The sequence below is a fragment of the Bos indicus x Bos taurus genome, chromosome 22 (assembly GCF_003369695.1).
Source record: "Bos indicus x Bos taurus breed Angus x Brahman F1 hybrid chromosome 22, Bos_hybrid_MaternalHap_v2.0, whole genome shotgun sequence".
NCBI lineage: Eukaryota > Metazoa > Chordata > Mammalia > Artiodactyla > Bovidae > Bos > Bos indicus x Bos taurus.
Genome location: NC_040097.1, coordinates 59,830,484 through 59,845,453, shown reverse-complemented (window position 1 = coordinate 59,845,453; position 14,970 = coordinate 59,830,484). Strand labels below are relative to the sequence as shown.

The following is a 14,970-nucleotide window of genomic DNA, read 5'->3' as shown; positions in this document are numbered from 1 at the left end:
TGGGGCCTCCGTGCTGCCCAACACACCTCTAGAAATACCTTAGAAACATCACAGCTGAACGACACTGAAATCACACAAATCAGAGACCCTGTTGCTTTCACTAATAAGAGAGACTGCAGCTCTGCTACTTGTTTTAGAACAAGCACCCTGAGTGGGCGGTACCCCACCTTCATGGGCAGGCAGCCCTTCTCCTCTGGTTGTAAACGCAGCATCACAATGTTAAAGAGCAGAGTAGATATTTAATATTATGGACATTCAGACAGCTCTTCATTTTTCAGAGGGCTACTGATAAAAAGCTACTGATGCTTTCGAATTATGGTGCTGGAGAAGACTCTTGAGAGTCCCTTGGACTGCAAGGAGATCAACCAGTCAATCCCAAAGGAAATCAACCCTGCATATTCATTGGAAGGACTGATGCTCAAGTTCCAATACTTTGGCCACCTGATGTGTAGAGTTGACTCATTGGAAAAGATCCTGATGCTGGGAAAGATTGAGGGCAGGAGGAGAAGGGGACGACAGAGGATGAGATGGTTGGATGGGATCACTGACACAGTGGACAGGAGTTTGAGCCAACGTGGAGAGACGGTGAAGGGCAGGGAAGCCTGCTGTGCTGCTGTCCATGGGGTCATAAGCAGTCAGACACAACTTAGGAACTAAACAACAACAACAACTGATAAAAATTTAGGACTGGAGAAGGCAGGCAAGTGGTTCCTCCTGAAGCAACTATTCGTCTGAAGAGGAAATTGAGACCCAGTGGACCATGCCCAAGATCACGCTTCTTGTCAGGACTGGGCCCACTAGAGTCTTCCCGCCCCAGGCCGCTGGCCTCCGGGGCCCCTCAGCCATCCTCCCTGCTACTGATTAACCCCACAGACTGGGGAAGACTTGCTGAGTGAAAGCCCTAGACCTTATAACACAGAGAACATATATGAATCTCTTCTGCATGCTGTTTCTATGCCCACCCTAAATTTAAACTAGAAAGTCTATGAGAAAATTAATAGGCCATGTGATTGCCAGAAAAGCAGAAATCACATCTCTCTCCCGAGTCTGGGAAACTGTACAACCATAACACCAAAGTAATCCTCTGGCTGTTTCTATTTTCTCAAGATCTGGTTGAGATTTGGAAACATGTTGTACTCACTTCAGAGGGGAGAAAAATCTGCAGAGCAGAGCAGTCTGAGCAGCCCATCTGCTGTGGGCCGTGAGGAGCTGACCCAGGGCTCAGGGAGTGGAGCATGGGTGTGGGTGTCGGGCCACACAGAGCCTGGAGCCCTGCCAGGTCCTAGCTCCTATTAAAATCTGGTACAGCACCCGAGCTAGGGTGTCCCTTCTGCACGTCTAAGCCTGAGCTCAACAGGGATGCTGTCCAGTCACGTGTCCTATTCAGTGTGTGCAGGAGTTAACGTGAGATTTGTTCTTAACTGTTTATCTTGGAATCTCAAAGGTGCTCTGTGACCTACAGCAAGAATGCTTGGTATTCCTCACCATCTCTGATCAATCTGGAGCCTGGCAGGCAGAACCCACGCTCAGAGGCTCCCAAGGCTGAGGTCAGAGTCACGTGGCAGCAGAGCCTCTGAGGCTTGTCGACCTTAAAAATCTATTATTTTGTCCAGTTGTCGAAACGATTGTTTGGGCCTTCTTTCTTGCATGTCTCCCTCATCTGTGAACTAGTTTATGTTAAGGACTGGGGAAAAGGGATTTCACTAAACATTAAACTCCTTCAGGAGAGGCATATGCCCAGCTTTAAGAATAGTTTTGAAGCTTCCCAGTACCTAAGCCACCACTGATGGCACCGTGCACCTGGGGTAGAGGGCATGTGTGCTGGACGTTAGTGCTGGCCTGGGTAGGGGAGGAAAACCAGGGGAAGCTGGAGCCATTTACAAGTGCGTGTGAGCCAAGCCCACACTCAGCCCCCTGGGCAGCCTGGTCACAGGATTAACTTGCCCTTTAACTCACTGTTGAAACTGCCTTTGCTTTAGTTTTCCCTTTCCTTAGGGGCTCCCCATGGCAGCACCCAGCCTACGAGAGTGGCTCTGTGTTTGTGGGGCAGACGGAGCTTCAGGACAAGCAGACCAAGGCCTCAGGCTGCTGTCCTCTCCCAGAACAGCCACAGGGTGGGTGTCAGAGCAGAAAGAAGAAAGCAGGAATGGGCCAGAGGGAGAGAAGGAGAGGAGCCCAGAGACAGGGCAAGAGGCAAACAGGGCTTTAAACACTTTTTCTAAGTCTTCACTTTCTCTATTTTCTACCCTACCCCTGCCCCATGAAAGCAGATTTCCTCCAGGTTAGGGGTTCTGGAGGGTCCTTTTCAGCAGAACTACTTCTTTCTCAAAGTATTGCTACTATCTTCAAAATTGCCCTTACTCTGCACAGAGAATATTGTCAAAATTCACATTTTGTGACAGTTATTAGAATGTCTTGAATGAGCAAAAAGTGAAATAAGGAAGCAAATTTTGCTAAAATATTTTCTTTTTAACTGTGTAGGAAAAGGAGCTAGAGGTTGTAAGTGAAGAGACTTCACAAATGGCTTGCTTGTAACACTTCTTATGGTTACGTAAATAGGAACTGACATTATATTAACAGACTCATTAATTCGTAAACTGCTAAAATGAACGATAACTTGGCTTGATAAGCATATCAACAGTGTGTGAGATTTCCTGTTACACTGTGTTAATAATTCATCCTTCACAAAGAAAATACTGCAGTGGGACTTCCCTGCTGCAAAACGAATGGAGGGAAGGCTGCCTAAGGAAATGCGGATGGAGAGGATTTCCTCTTGGGAAGCTCAGTGTCTGAACACATTTTTTAAAAGGCCTGTTTGCTTTGCTTACCATATTATTCTGTCGGTTAGATATGAGTGGGGAAATATTACATTTGACCTTTGTCTTTCTTGGCTGTAAGATGAACTATTTCTGAGTCAGTAAAGGCAGTCACTTTCCTTTTTCATTGACTGTTCTCCTAACTCACTGCTGAGCCCCTCCACCTCTTCTTTTACTGGCTCTGCTTTGGGAAAAGAGCAAGAAAAAACCACATCCACCCATAGCGAGTGGTGGCAGTGCTGTTAGCTGGGGCCCGCAAGACTGCATCCCTCAGAACTTTCTGAGCTTCTGCCTGAAGTAGGTTCTGCCCAACGCCAGGCTGGCTCCTCCTTCTTCCAGCCTCTTTCTAAGACCATGCAGAGCCCTCATTGGCTAGTGAAGGTCCAAAGGAAGCCGGGAAAAGTTCAGCAGAATCTAAAGTAAAAGCATGTAACAATAATAACCTTATGAAGTATTTCAAAGACTCCATAAAATAGCACTCAGCAGATGCTGGAAACATTTAAATTATTTTGAGAAAAAGTACAGAAGGTGAGCAACAGATTATAGAGTTTATGGAGCATGATATTGTTAATCCTAGGTACCTTTAAAAAGCCATTTCAAAGATGAGATATTTGGTGGAAGAAAACGAACACTCATTTCAGAATCAGAAGTAACCTGGTGCTGGAAACCTACCCAGCTTCGTGACCCTGAGCAGGCTGCCTCATGTCTCTGTTTCTTTCCCAAGGCATGCTGAACACAACACCTACAGTACCACAGGCCAGCCAGAGGCATCATTGAGATGGCAGGGGGAAGCCACCAGCCCCTAGTGGATGCCCAGGGACCACAGGTTCCCATTCTTTTGGGGCATTAAGAGAACAGAAGAGCGAGTCATCTCTATGAGGGAGAATTATACCAACTGTGTAGCCAGAAGGAAAAAATACAGCAAAAGTGAAAAGCGACCATTTAGAATGTGGTGATGAGAAAGTCCAGAACACAGAAATGTGCTGCCAACCACGAGAAAAGGTAGCTTCTGATGTCCAGGCCTGCAGATAGCTAGAGAACAAAGCAGAAACTCACATCAAGAATTTCCTTGTTGGCTTTTGGAGATGTGGCTTCTCTTAATTCCTTGATAGCTACAGGAATTTTAACCTTCTCGCCTTCTGGGATCCAGAGTCCCTATAACAAAGAGAGGAGAAGTCATCGGCTGGCAGTCGTCACACATCTAAGATGTGGCTCCTGGCCTGGCTGGGTGTCATTAGTGGCCATACCCCAAAGGGTGAGGAAGCACAGCTCTGCACCCAAGGCCACCCAGGCTGGGAGTCATGACAGCTCAGCAGCTCTTTAGCTGTTGTGTCCCAGGAATCAGAGTAGTTAGATAAAACCCTTCAGCTCATGTAAGTTACAGAGTCAGTATGAGTCATTGTATACAGAATTCTGAGATACTGGGTCTAGGACTAACTGTGATTAGACTAAGCAAAGAGGGCATAGAAAAAATAAATGAAGAGGAAGCTGTTTTGAGCTGGGCTTTATTCGGATGCTGCCCTGCAGATACAGGCCACACTCTTTCAGATTGACTTGTGCCACCCATCCTCTGAAAACTCACCCTGTCCTCCAGGAAATCATCTGTGCCCAAGTGGACCACTTCCTTGTCACTCTGATTATAAAAGATTTAATCTAGACAACCTAAGAAAAATACTGGAATTTCCTGAACCCTCAGTGACACAAAGAGCACTGCACTGTGATAAGGACCACAGCAGAGGAAGCGGCCCCAGACTCGAGTCTCGGCGCCTCAGGCTCACCTTGTACACGGTGCCAAATGCTCCCGAGCCCAGCACCTTGACCTTCTTGAATTCTGTTTCCTTTAGGATCCTCAAGAGAGCTTGGTTGGGAGCTTCTCCGCTGGGCGTCAGAGGCTCCACGAGCTGTGAGAGACAAGGGGAAGAGCTGATGCCTGCCTACATGGCCCAGGGACGGGGTGGCAGCTCCTGACTCCATGTGGCAGGAGGCGCGCTCACGCTCTGGCCCACAGAGCTTGCCCCACTCACTCCCCAGATGGGGATACCTGTTCTAGGGAACTTGGTGAGAGACACATAAGGAACCGGGACTGACACTTCCCACATCCTCCAAAGCATGTGACCTTGAACAGAACAGCTCCTGGGCAATAAGTGCAATTTCTGTTTCTGTGACCAGGCTAGGAAAGCTTGGGGGGAAGGCAAGCTTGTGTGATGGTCATTTTGGTAGCCCATCTGAGCCCTGCAGAGCCATGCTGCTGAAGTTGCCATGGGTCCCTCCTCCTGGGGGCTCTGGCCCCCAGGCCCTGTATGTCTCTGGAGAGACATACGGATGGTCACAGATACCACCTGAAGACCTCTTCCTGAAATCATGGTGTCAGAGACAATACTGGTCACTGGTGGGAACTGTGGCATTTTACAAAGTGACACCTCCTGTGCTCACAGCAACTCACGGGCCTCTGTGCACCAGCTTCCCCCTTGCCGACCACTGAGCAGAACAAGCCGGGTGGTGGGCACCACAGCTGGGTAACCGCCAGCAGGACTTACCCTGGAAACAGCTGCATGTCACTGAATGCAAGTACCAAAGTGTATACGGACTTGCTTATAACTGGACATTCAGAGATTCTCCTGGCTTTTTCATTACAATAAAGCTCAGTCATGCAATCTCATCTGTAAGACACCGCCTGGTGGTCGCCCAGCTCACCTCACGCTCCTGCAGCAGCCGGCGCAGTGTGCGCTTGCGCACGATGTGGCGCCTGCGCATGAAGAGGCCGACGCTCAGGGCCAGCACCACCACCAGCAGCAGGCCGCCCACGATGCCCGTGGCAATGGACGGGATCTTGGGCCTGGCAGACACACAAGGGGGGTTGGTTTGTCATGTTGGCATGTCCTGTATTTGCCATGTGTGTGGATGCTGTGACATCATTTAGAACTGTCTCAGTGCGATAGTGCACAGCTTGTCAAGGAGAAAGAGAGGCAGATTAATATTCCCAGGGCAGGTTTTCAACTTTCTTCAGTATAATAGCCTCCTCACCCCACCTTTTTGGATTTTTAAACTGGGTATCATTTGGACTTCTCGCTATGAAGAGTATGTTGTCGTCTGTTGATTAAGGGAACATAACTCGAAAAATAGCTGAGTCAGTCATGCTTTCCGCACGAATTTGTGTGTCTCCCCTGGGTGTCTCCACTCGTTAGAAGCACACCCTCCCCATGTGATGTCTGCTGGCCAGGCTGGACGGAGGGACCCTTTCAAAACTGTGGAGACTGCTTGAGGGATCCTGAACTTATAACATGGGATGAGAACCGTGTGAAATGCTGCATGAATGTGTGGAGGAGTAAGGCAGGGACAGGATTTCCACACAGAGAGCAGAGTTGTCATAGATAAGTTAGGTCATTCTGCAGTCGTCCCCCCACCCCCACCCCCTTCCCCCACCAGGGGAGAGCAAACACCCAAAACTCACTGGGGAAAGAACTGTCTGAATGAGTAGATTCTGAATTTAGAATCTTTATAAAGCTATTGTTTTTCAAGCACCTGTGCCATCTGAGCTTCTGGCAAACTTTGTATTTTCAGGCAGTTAATGAATATCAAAGAATAATTAGTAGCACAATTTACACACAAAAAATGTGCCAGCATTCTTACAAATTTCTCCTAAGTGTCAAATGTACTTTATGTGAGTCGTACTTAGAACACATTCTTCTTAGCACATAAAAAAGTCCTGTCTTGAGTTATACTATTCTCCTAGTTAATGTAGTTTGAATTAATGGGTTTTTAATATTTTGAAGGGGCCATTGAAAGGTAAAAGGAATAATTTTGTACAGAGTATATGTTCCATGGATAGTAAGGGTGGGTGAAAAGAGAAGAACAAATTGAAAGAATGAATATAACACAGGTCATTGGCTGGTTTCAGGGTGGTGATATGATGGAAAACCTCATTGCTAAGATACTGACTGCAGCATGAAGAGAGGCCAGGGCAGAGGGGAGTCGGAAAAGTGAGAAAGCATTACCCTTGCCCACAGAACTATTGGTTGTTTCTGGTCAGGTCATCACACACAAAGTGTCACACTTACCCTTTTTGTGGACAGCCTTCGAGACCTGGCCCTTCACAGCTGTAGGAATTGAAAGGTAAAGACACATTTCAATCATTTATCATTTTTTCTTGGAGAGTTTTTATTAAATCATAAGGTGACATGTGTCAAATTACTCTTAGACCATTAGAATCACAATGTGTCTCAATATTGCTTAATCATTTGTTTATCATGCATTTATTCATTTGTTCATTCACTCAGCAAGTAGTTTTGAGTGTCCAGTTTGTGATAGGGATTGAACAGAGTAGGCAGCCTCTGGTCTTTGTTATTGAAATGTTTTCATGTCTTACTTTTGACAGAGGTTCAGATACCTTACAGCTGGCTCTAGAACATCCATGTGGGCAGGAGGTGGAGGGATCTTGGCTCCCTCCTGGGAGCCATTTCCTGGGCCACACTGATTAAGGTGGGGGCAGACAAGTAACAATGTGCAGCTCAGGGCAGGGAAATGGGGATGATGGCAGACCCGGAAAGCCAGAAACTGGCTTCACCCTCTTCCACACAACTAAGATGTCATACACGAAGCATAGATAGCATTTGTCTTAGCATCCCCTCAGCAGCTGGGTTCCCATTCTGGGGGGGGCACCACCATCTGCTCTTCTGATTATAGGATGACGGATGAAAAGGCAGAATAAGTTGGTTTTGAAGTACAGCAATATTTGTCAATGCAAGACTGAATATTCAATAGCAAGATTGAATATTCCAGTTTGATGGAGAACACTAACATTCTTGGCCAGAGGAAAGATGAAGAAGCCCCGTTCAGGTGTGTGAACAGGATTTGTGCTTGTTTGATGTACACTGCCATATGGTTCTAGTCATTTTCTTCTTTTATTTTTTAAATTTATTTATTTTAATTGGAGGCTAATTACTTTACAATATTGTATTGGTTTTGCCATACATCAACATGAATTCTCCACGGGTGGACACATCATTTTCTATCTCATTCAAAGGGCTCTCATCTCTGCACTGTACTCCTCTTGGTCTTGAGGGTCTAAGACCCCTTTTCCATGGTGTCAGACAATGTAGTCTTGACCCTAAAAGCTTACAGACTTTCCTCCCTACACCAGACACAGGCTTCTCCTTTTCTCATAATCTGTTATCTCCTACAAAAACCATAATTGTCAAAGACAAAAAAAATCTGCTAATGGATGAACAGTATGAAAAGGCAAAAAGATATGACACTGAAGGATGAACGCCCCAGGTCGGTAGGTGCCCATTATGCTACTGGAGAAAAGTGGAGAAATAATACCAGAAAAAATGAAGAGACGGAGCCAAAGCAAAACAAAACAAAACAAAAAACACCCAGTTGTGGATGTGACTGATAACGGAAGTAAAGTCTGATGCTGTAAAGAGCAATATTACATAGGAACCTGGAATGTCAAGTCCATGACTCAAGGTAAATTGGAAGTGGTCAAACAGGAGATGGCAAGAGTGAACATCAACATTTTAGGAATCAGTGAACTAAAATGGACTGGAATGGGTGAATTTAACTCAGATGACCATTATATCTACTACTGTGAGAAAGAATCCCTTAGAAGAAATGGAGTAGCCCTCCCAGTCAACAAGAGAGTCCAAAATGCAGTACTTGGATGCAATCTCAAAAATGACAGAATGATCTCTGTTCATTTCCAAGGCAAACCATTCAGTATCACTGTAATCCAAGTCTATGCCCCGACCAGTAATGCTGAAGAAGTTGAAGCTGAATGGCTCTATGAATACCTATAAGACCTTCCAGAACTAACACCCCAAAAAGATCCCCTCTTCATTATAGAGGACTGGAATGCAAACGTAGAAGTCAAGAGATACCTGGAGTAACAGGCAAGTTTGGTCTTTGAGTAAAAACTGAAGCAGGGAAAAGGTTAACACAGTTTTGCCAAGAGAGTGCACTGGTCATAGCAAGCACTCTCCCAAGAACACATGAGACTAGACTTTATATATGGATATCACCAGAAGGTCAATACCAAAATCACACTGATTATATTCTTTGCAGCCAGAGATGGAGAAGCTCTATACAGTCAGTAAAAACAAGACTGGGAGCTGACTGTGACTCAGATCATGAGCTCCTTATTGCCAAATTCAGACTTAAATTGAAGAAAGTATGGAAAACCACTAGACCATTCAGATATGACCTAAATCAAATTGCTACAGTAGAAGTGACAAATAGATTCAAGGGATTAGATCTGATAGATAAGAGTACCTGAAGACTTATGGATAGAGGTTCATGACATCGCACAGGAGGCAGTGATCAAGACCATCCCCAAGAAAAAGAAATGCAACAAGGCAAAATGGTTGCCTGAGGAGGCCTTAGAGAATAGTTAGAAAAGAAGAGAAGTGCAAGGCAATGGAGTAAAGATATAGCCATTTGAATGCAGAGTTCCAAAGAATAACAAGGAGAGATAAAAGCCTTCTTCAGTGATCAATGCAAAGAGATAGAGGAAAACAATAGAATGGGAAAAACTAGAGATCTCTTCAAGAAAATCAGAGATACCAAGGGAACATTTCATGCAAAGATGGGCACAATAAGGACAAAAATGGTATGGACCTAACAGAAGCAGAAGATACTACGAAGAGGTGGCAAGAATACACAGAACTATACAAAAAAGATCTTCATGACCCAGATAACTTTGATGGTGTGGTAACTCACCTAGACATCCTGGAATGCAAAGTCAAGTGGGCTTTAGGAAGGATCATTATGAACAAAGCTAGTGGAAATGATGGAATTCCAGCTGACCTATTTCAGATCCTACAAGATGATGCTGTGAAAGTGCTGCACTCAATATGCCAGCAAATCTGGAAAACTCACAGTGGCCACAGGACTGGAAAAGGACAGTTTTCATTCCAATCCCAAAGAAAGGCAATGGCAAAGAATGCTCAAAGTATGGCACAATTGCACTTGTCTCATCCACTAGCAAAGTTAATGCTCAAAATTCTCCAAGCCAGGCTTCAACATTACATGAACCGGGAAATTCCAGATGTTCAAGCTGGATTTAGAAAAGGCAGAGGAACAAGAGATCAAATTGCCAACATCCATTGGATCATTGAAAAAGCAAGAGAGTTCCAAAAAAACATCTACTTCGGCTTTATTGACTATGCCAAAGCCTTTGACTGTGTGGATCAGTCACAGATCAACAAACTGGAAAATTCTTAAACAGATGGGACTACCAGACCACCTTACCTGCCTTCTGAGAGATCTGTATGCAGGTTAAGAAATAACAGCTAGAACTGGACATGGAACAACAGATTGACAGACTGGTTCCAAATGGGGAAAGGAGTACGTCAAGGTTATATATGATCACCCTACTTATTTAACTGATATGCAGAGTACATCATGCTGAATGCCAGGCTGGATGAAGCACAAGCTGGAATCAAGATTTACAGGAGAAATATCAAAAACCTCAGATACACAGATGACACCACCCTTATGGCAGAAAGTGAAGAACTGAAGAGCCTCTTGATGAAAGTGAAAGAGGAGAGAGAAAAAGTTGTCTTAAAGCTCAACATTCAGAAAACTAAGATCATGGCACCCAGTTGCATCTTCATGGCAGATTGATGGGGAAACAATGGAAACAGTAAAAGACTTTATTTTTCTGGGCTTTAAAATCACTGCAATGGTGACTTCAGCCATGAAATTAAAAGACACTTGCTCCTTGGAAGAAAAGCTGTGATCAACCTAGATAGCATATTAAAAAGCAGAGACATTACTTTGCCAACAAAGGTCTGTCTAGTCAAAGCTATGGTTTTTCCAGTAGTCATTACGGATGTGACAGTTGGACAATAAAGAAGCTGAGCGCTGAAGAATTGATGCTTTTGAACTGTGGTGTTAGAGAAGACTCCAGCCTAAAGGAAAGCAGTCCTGGATATTCATTTGAAAGACTGATGCTGAAGCTGAGACTCCACTACTTTGGCAATCTGATGTGAAGAACTGACTCATTTGAAAAGACCCTGATGCTGGGAAAGATTAAAGGCAGGAGGAGAAGGGGATGACAGAGGATGAGAGGGTTGAATGGCATCACCAACTCGATGTACATGAGTTTGAGTAAGTGTCAGGAGTTGGTGATGGACAGGGAAGCCTGGTGTGCTGCAGTCCATGGGGTTGCAGAGTTGGCCACGAATGAGCGACTGAACTGAACTGAATGGATGACCATTCAATATATCCCTCCTCACTAGTGTTTTTATATTTTCCCATTATGCCTGTCAGTCTCCAGAAAGTAACAAAATGGGAACTCTATGCAAAGTGGTGCAAACTGGAACTGCAAATTTTGGACAAGAAGCAGGTTTCATGCAGCTTCTGAAAGTGCTGCTGGGAAACCTATTGGGTTTCTAGCAAGAAGTTACTGAGAAGAGATACTCACAGTCAGAGCTTAGCCTTTGCATTTGAAGAGATGATGGACGAGGGCAATGACAGGACAGGTGTGGTAAGAGGGGATGATCTGAGTATCAGAGGATTAAGAGGTCCATGAGAAAGCTGATGGTGCCCTGCATAAGTCTATAGAAATGATTGTCAAATATCAGGCAAAAGAGGCTGCATCATGCTATCATTTAATTTAGTCAGAAAAATTACTGCTTGTCTGTCTCCTATTTATTTTTTGTTACATGTAATTAAAATTGGCAAAATGTTATATTATTTAGTTTTTTGGCATAAAATTTCAAAGAAACCTTTCCCTGATACCTTATTATAAAATATGGTTCCATTCAACAGTGGATGGCCTTTGAGTTTCCTGACCCATTCCCTTGGGTAACCAGACCTCCCCTGTGGGAACAGGATGTCTTCTTGAAGCAGGTATGCTCCCATAACCTGGGCTCTGTGACTGCAGGCTAATGACTCCAGAGCCCAAGTGTTGTTTTAACAATACAAATGGAAAAGCAGTGAGCCTGCTCTGAGACATCAATGAGACTATCTGTTTGATGATGCTGTATTCATCATAGATACACAATAAAAGACACGGTTTCTTATTTCCCCTTATCCTATCAATATTTCTCCATATTTAAAAAATTAAACCCATTTTTTTATCAAATAATTCTTTTGGATGAAGATACAGATAGTAATAACAAGATTACATAAAACTACATGCTTTTCTATCAGTGATACATGTTCACAGACACATACATAAATACAGTTATTTCCAAAAGACAGAAAAAAATAGGAAACATATATTTTATGGGTAATATCATTCTATTTAAGAGAATCTGTTCCAAAATTCCTTATTATGGAGAAATATGAAAAAAATAGATTGAGTGAGAAACTAGCAAACTATCATTTATATCATGCTTTGTAGAGTTTTCAAATTACTCAATATAACAGCATGTTGATACACCCAAAGGGAAAAATATTAAAAATCTTTAAATTTCTGTCAAGGAGGGGTCTGGTAAAATTCAAAATTCATTCTGGATTAACAAAAATAGTTCAAAAGTAGGAATAACTATAGGTAACTGTAGATAACTGTTTCTTTAACAAGATAGTAACTCACAGTAATAGCAAATAATGTTCTTAATGGTGATTTATTATAGCCATTCCCACAATCATCAGATATAAAACTCAGATATCCACTACTATTGTATCTGACATTATTCTAGAAATTCTGGCCTTTGTAATATGATTTGAAACTTTTGGAAAAGAGATGAAGATACCATTACTGGAGACAATATGATTGTTTTCCCAGAAACTTCAAGAACATGAACTAAAACATTAATTTCAAAGGAAGTTCAATAAAGACCATCAATATAAGATGACTATACACCTCCACCAAAACAATCAAAAGCTATCTTATATATTAGAAATAATAAATTAGAAGATATACTCTAAGTAAGGGCAATTTCACAATAGCAAATGTAATACAGACAGAACATGAAAGAACAAAACTGTAAAACTTAACTGAAGAATATCTGAATTTATGAAGAATAAAAAAGAAGACATTTTATTTCTTCATAAAATAATTTATGAAGAAATTATCATTTCCTGACTGGAAATACAAAATATTATAAAAATGTTAGCCCTAGCCAAATTAACTTACTGGTTTTAATGGGGATTTTGGATGTTAAACTTGGTAAAATACTCCAAGTCACTTGGAACACACCAATAGGCTAGACTAACATTAGAGGCGGAAGAAAATCACATGTAAACGGCATAGGAGATCCCTAGGCTTCCTACTTGTTGCTGGGATTACTCTTCAGTCACCCAGGACTGAAACTTCTGGACCACAGGGTCATGGAAAGATGGTGCCCTTCCACTTACCCCTGTAACAGCTGAAACTGAAGAAGGTTAAATGATGGAAATTGACCAGGGTACAAGTCATTTCCAAATCACTTGTCTCCAGGCCCAGACTCCTCCATATTTGCTGTTGTTCAGTCGCTTAGTTGCCTCTGACTCTTTGTGACTCTATGGACTGCAGCACACCAGGCTTCTCTGTCCTTCACATCTCTTGAGTTAGGAATGCCATCCAACCACCTCATCCTCTGTCACCCCTTTCTCCTCCTGCCCTCAATCTTCCCCAGCATCAGGGTCTTTTCCAATGGGTCGGCTCTTTGCAACTGGTGGCCAAAGTATAGGAGGTTCAGCTTCAGCAGCAGTCCTTTCAGTCAATATTCAGGATTAATTTCCCTTAGGATTGACAGGTTTGATCTCCTTGCTGTCCAAGGGACTTTCAAGAGTCTTCTCTTACACCACCATTCAAAGGCATCAGTTCTTCAGCACTCAGCCTTCTTTATGGTTCAGCTCTCACATCCGTACATGACTACTGGAAAAACTATAGCTTTGACTATATAGACCTTTCAGCAAAGTGATCTCTGCTTTTTCATACACTGTCTAGGTTGGTCATAGCTTTGATTCCAAGGAGCAAGCATCTTTTAATTTCAGGGCTTCAGTCACCGTCTGCAGTGATTTTGGAGACCAGAAAATAAAATTTGTCACTCTTTCCATTTTTTCCCTATCTATTTGCCATGAAATGATGGGGCCAGATGCCATGATTTTCATTTTCTGAATGTTGAGTTTTAAGCCAACCTTTTCACTCTCCTGTTTCACTTTCATCAAGAGGCTCTTTAGTTCCTCTTCCCTTTCTGCCATTAGGGTGGTGTTATCTGCAAATCTGAGGTTATTGACATTTCTCCTGGCAATCTTGATTCCACTGTGAGCTTCATCCAGCCTGGCATTTCTCATGATGTACTCTGCATGCAAGTTAAATAAGCAAAGTGACAATATACAACCTTGATGTACTCCTTTTCCAATTTTGAACCAGTTCATTGTTCCATGTCCAGTTCTAATTGTTGCTTCTTGACCTGCATACAGGTTTCTCAGAAGTAGGTAAGGTGGTCTGGTGTTCCCATCTCTTTCAGAATTTTCCACAGTTTGCTTTGATCCACATAGTCAAAGGCTTTAGTGTAGTCAATGAAGCAAAAGTAGATGTTTTTCTGGAATTCTCTTGCTTTTTCTATGATCCAGTGGATGTTGGCAATTTGATCCCTGGTTCCTTTGCTTTTTAGCTTGTACATCTGGGAGTTCTTGGTTCACATACTTTTGAAGCTTGAAAGATTTTGAGCATTACGTTGCTAGCATGTGAAATGAGTGCAATTGTGCAGTGGTTTTTGGAGAAGGAAATGGCAACCCACTCCAGTGTTCTTGCCTGGAGAATCCCAGGGATGGGGGAGCCTGGTGGGCTGCCATCTATGGGGTCACAAAGAGTCGGACACAACTGAAGTGACTTAGCAGAGCAGCAGTGCAGTGGTTTGAACATTCTTGGGCATTGTTTTTCTTTGGGAAAACAACTGGAAAACTGACTTTTTCCAGTCCTGTGGCTGTTGCTGAGTTTTCCAGATTTGCTGGCATATTGAGTGCAGCACTTTAACAGCGTCATCTTTTAGGATCTGAAATTGCTTAGCTGAAATTCCATCACCTCCACTAGTTTTGTTCCTAGTGATGCTTCCTAAGGCCCACTTGACTTCACACTCCAGGATGTCTGGCTCTAGGTGAGTGATCACACCATCGTGATTATCTGGGTCATTAAGACCATTTTTGTAAATACAAATACAGTTAAAATATTAGGACATATTTGGAAAATTTTCAAGACTCTTGATTTTTGGAAGTCTGC

At 43.3% G+C, this 14,970-nt stretch overlaps 1 protein-coding gene across 1 annotated transcript in view; it reads right to left on the bottom strand.

Annotated features, from left to right (window-relative positions):
- The window catches only part of EGFR (epidermal growth factor receptor), a 221,650-nt gene that overhangs the window by 36,570 nt on the left and 170,110 nt on the right, over positions 1-14,970 (bottom strand). Inside the window, exons 16-19 of the mRNA XM_027523275.1 lie at positions 6,875-6,913; positions 5,511-5,652; positions 4,595-4,717; positions 3,873-3,971 (exon numbers count right to left, since the gene is read on the bottom strand). Coding sequence (XP_027379076.1) covers positions 3,873-3,971; positions 4,595-4,717; positions 5,511-5,652; positions 6,875-6,913 — 403 coding nt within the window. The remainder of the gene's footprint in view (positions 1-3,872; positions 3,972-4,594; positions 4,718-5,510; positions 5,653-6,874; positions 6,914-14,970) is intronic.